The sequence below is a fragment of the Eurypyga helias genome, unplaced genomic scaffold (assembly GCF_000690775.1).
Source record: "Eurypyga helias isolate BGI_N326 unplaced genomic scaffold, ASM69077v1 scaffold19876, whole genome shotgun sequence".
Lineage (NCBI taxonomy): Eukaryota > Metazoa > Chordata > Aves > Eurypygiformes > Eurypygidae > Eurypyga > Eurypyga helias.
This window is the reverse complement of record NW_010258771.1, coordinates 5,195-5,614: the sequence shown is the minus strand read 5'-3', so window position 1 is coordinate 5,614 and position 420 is coordinate 5,195. Positions and strand designations below refer to the sequence as shown.

General features: G+C 66.4%; 1 protein-coding gene across 1 annotated transcript in view; it reads left to right on the top strand.

Moving 5' to 3' along the window:
* The first annotated feature begins 166 nt into the window (after positions 1-166).
* SOX13 (SRY (sex determining region Y)-box 13) overlaps positions 167-420 on the top strand; it is a 5,334-nt gene continuing 5,080 nt past the window's right edge. The window contains 1 exon segment of the mRNA XM_010154488.1: positions 167-379. Coding sequence (XP_010152790.1) covers positions 167-379 — 213 coding nt within the window.

Below are 420 nucleotides of genomic sequence, written 5' to 3'. Positions count from 1 at the left end.
GTCGGGAACGAGGGCTCAGCTTCTCCAAGCCATGGCAAAAGGCCAGACTGTTGTCCCTGGAAAACCAGCAGCATGGGGCACCCCAGTATGGGGCCGGGCTGGGAAAAGGGGTGCCCGTGGCTATGGGATACCCCTTGGCTCTGCTGACAGCCTGTCCCCCCATAGGATGTCCATGAGGAGCCCCGTTTCTCCCCACCTGGAGCTCGATGGAGCAGGCAGCATGGTGAACTGCACCATCAAGACAGAGGAGAAGAAGGAGGGCAGCTACGAGTCCCCCCCGGGGGCTGCCCCCAGCACCGAGCCCCGTCCCAGCGACCCCTCCAGCGACCCCCCAGGACCACCACCGATGGAGGGCACCGACCCCCAGGCCGCGCCGCAGGTGGGTCCTGGGGCTGTGACAAACGCTGCTCCTGGCTGGGG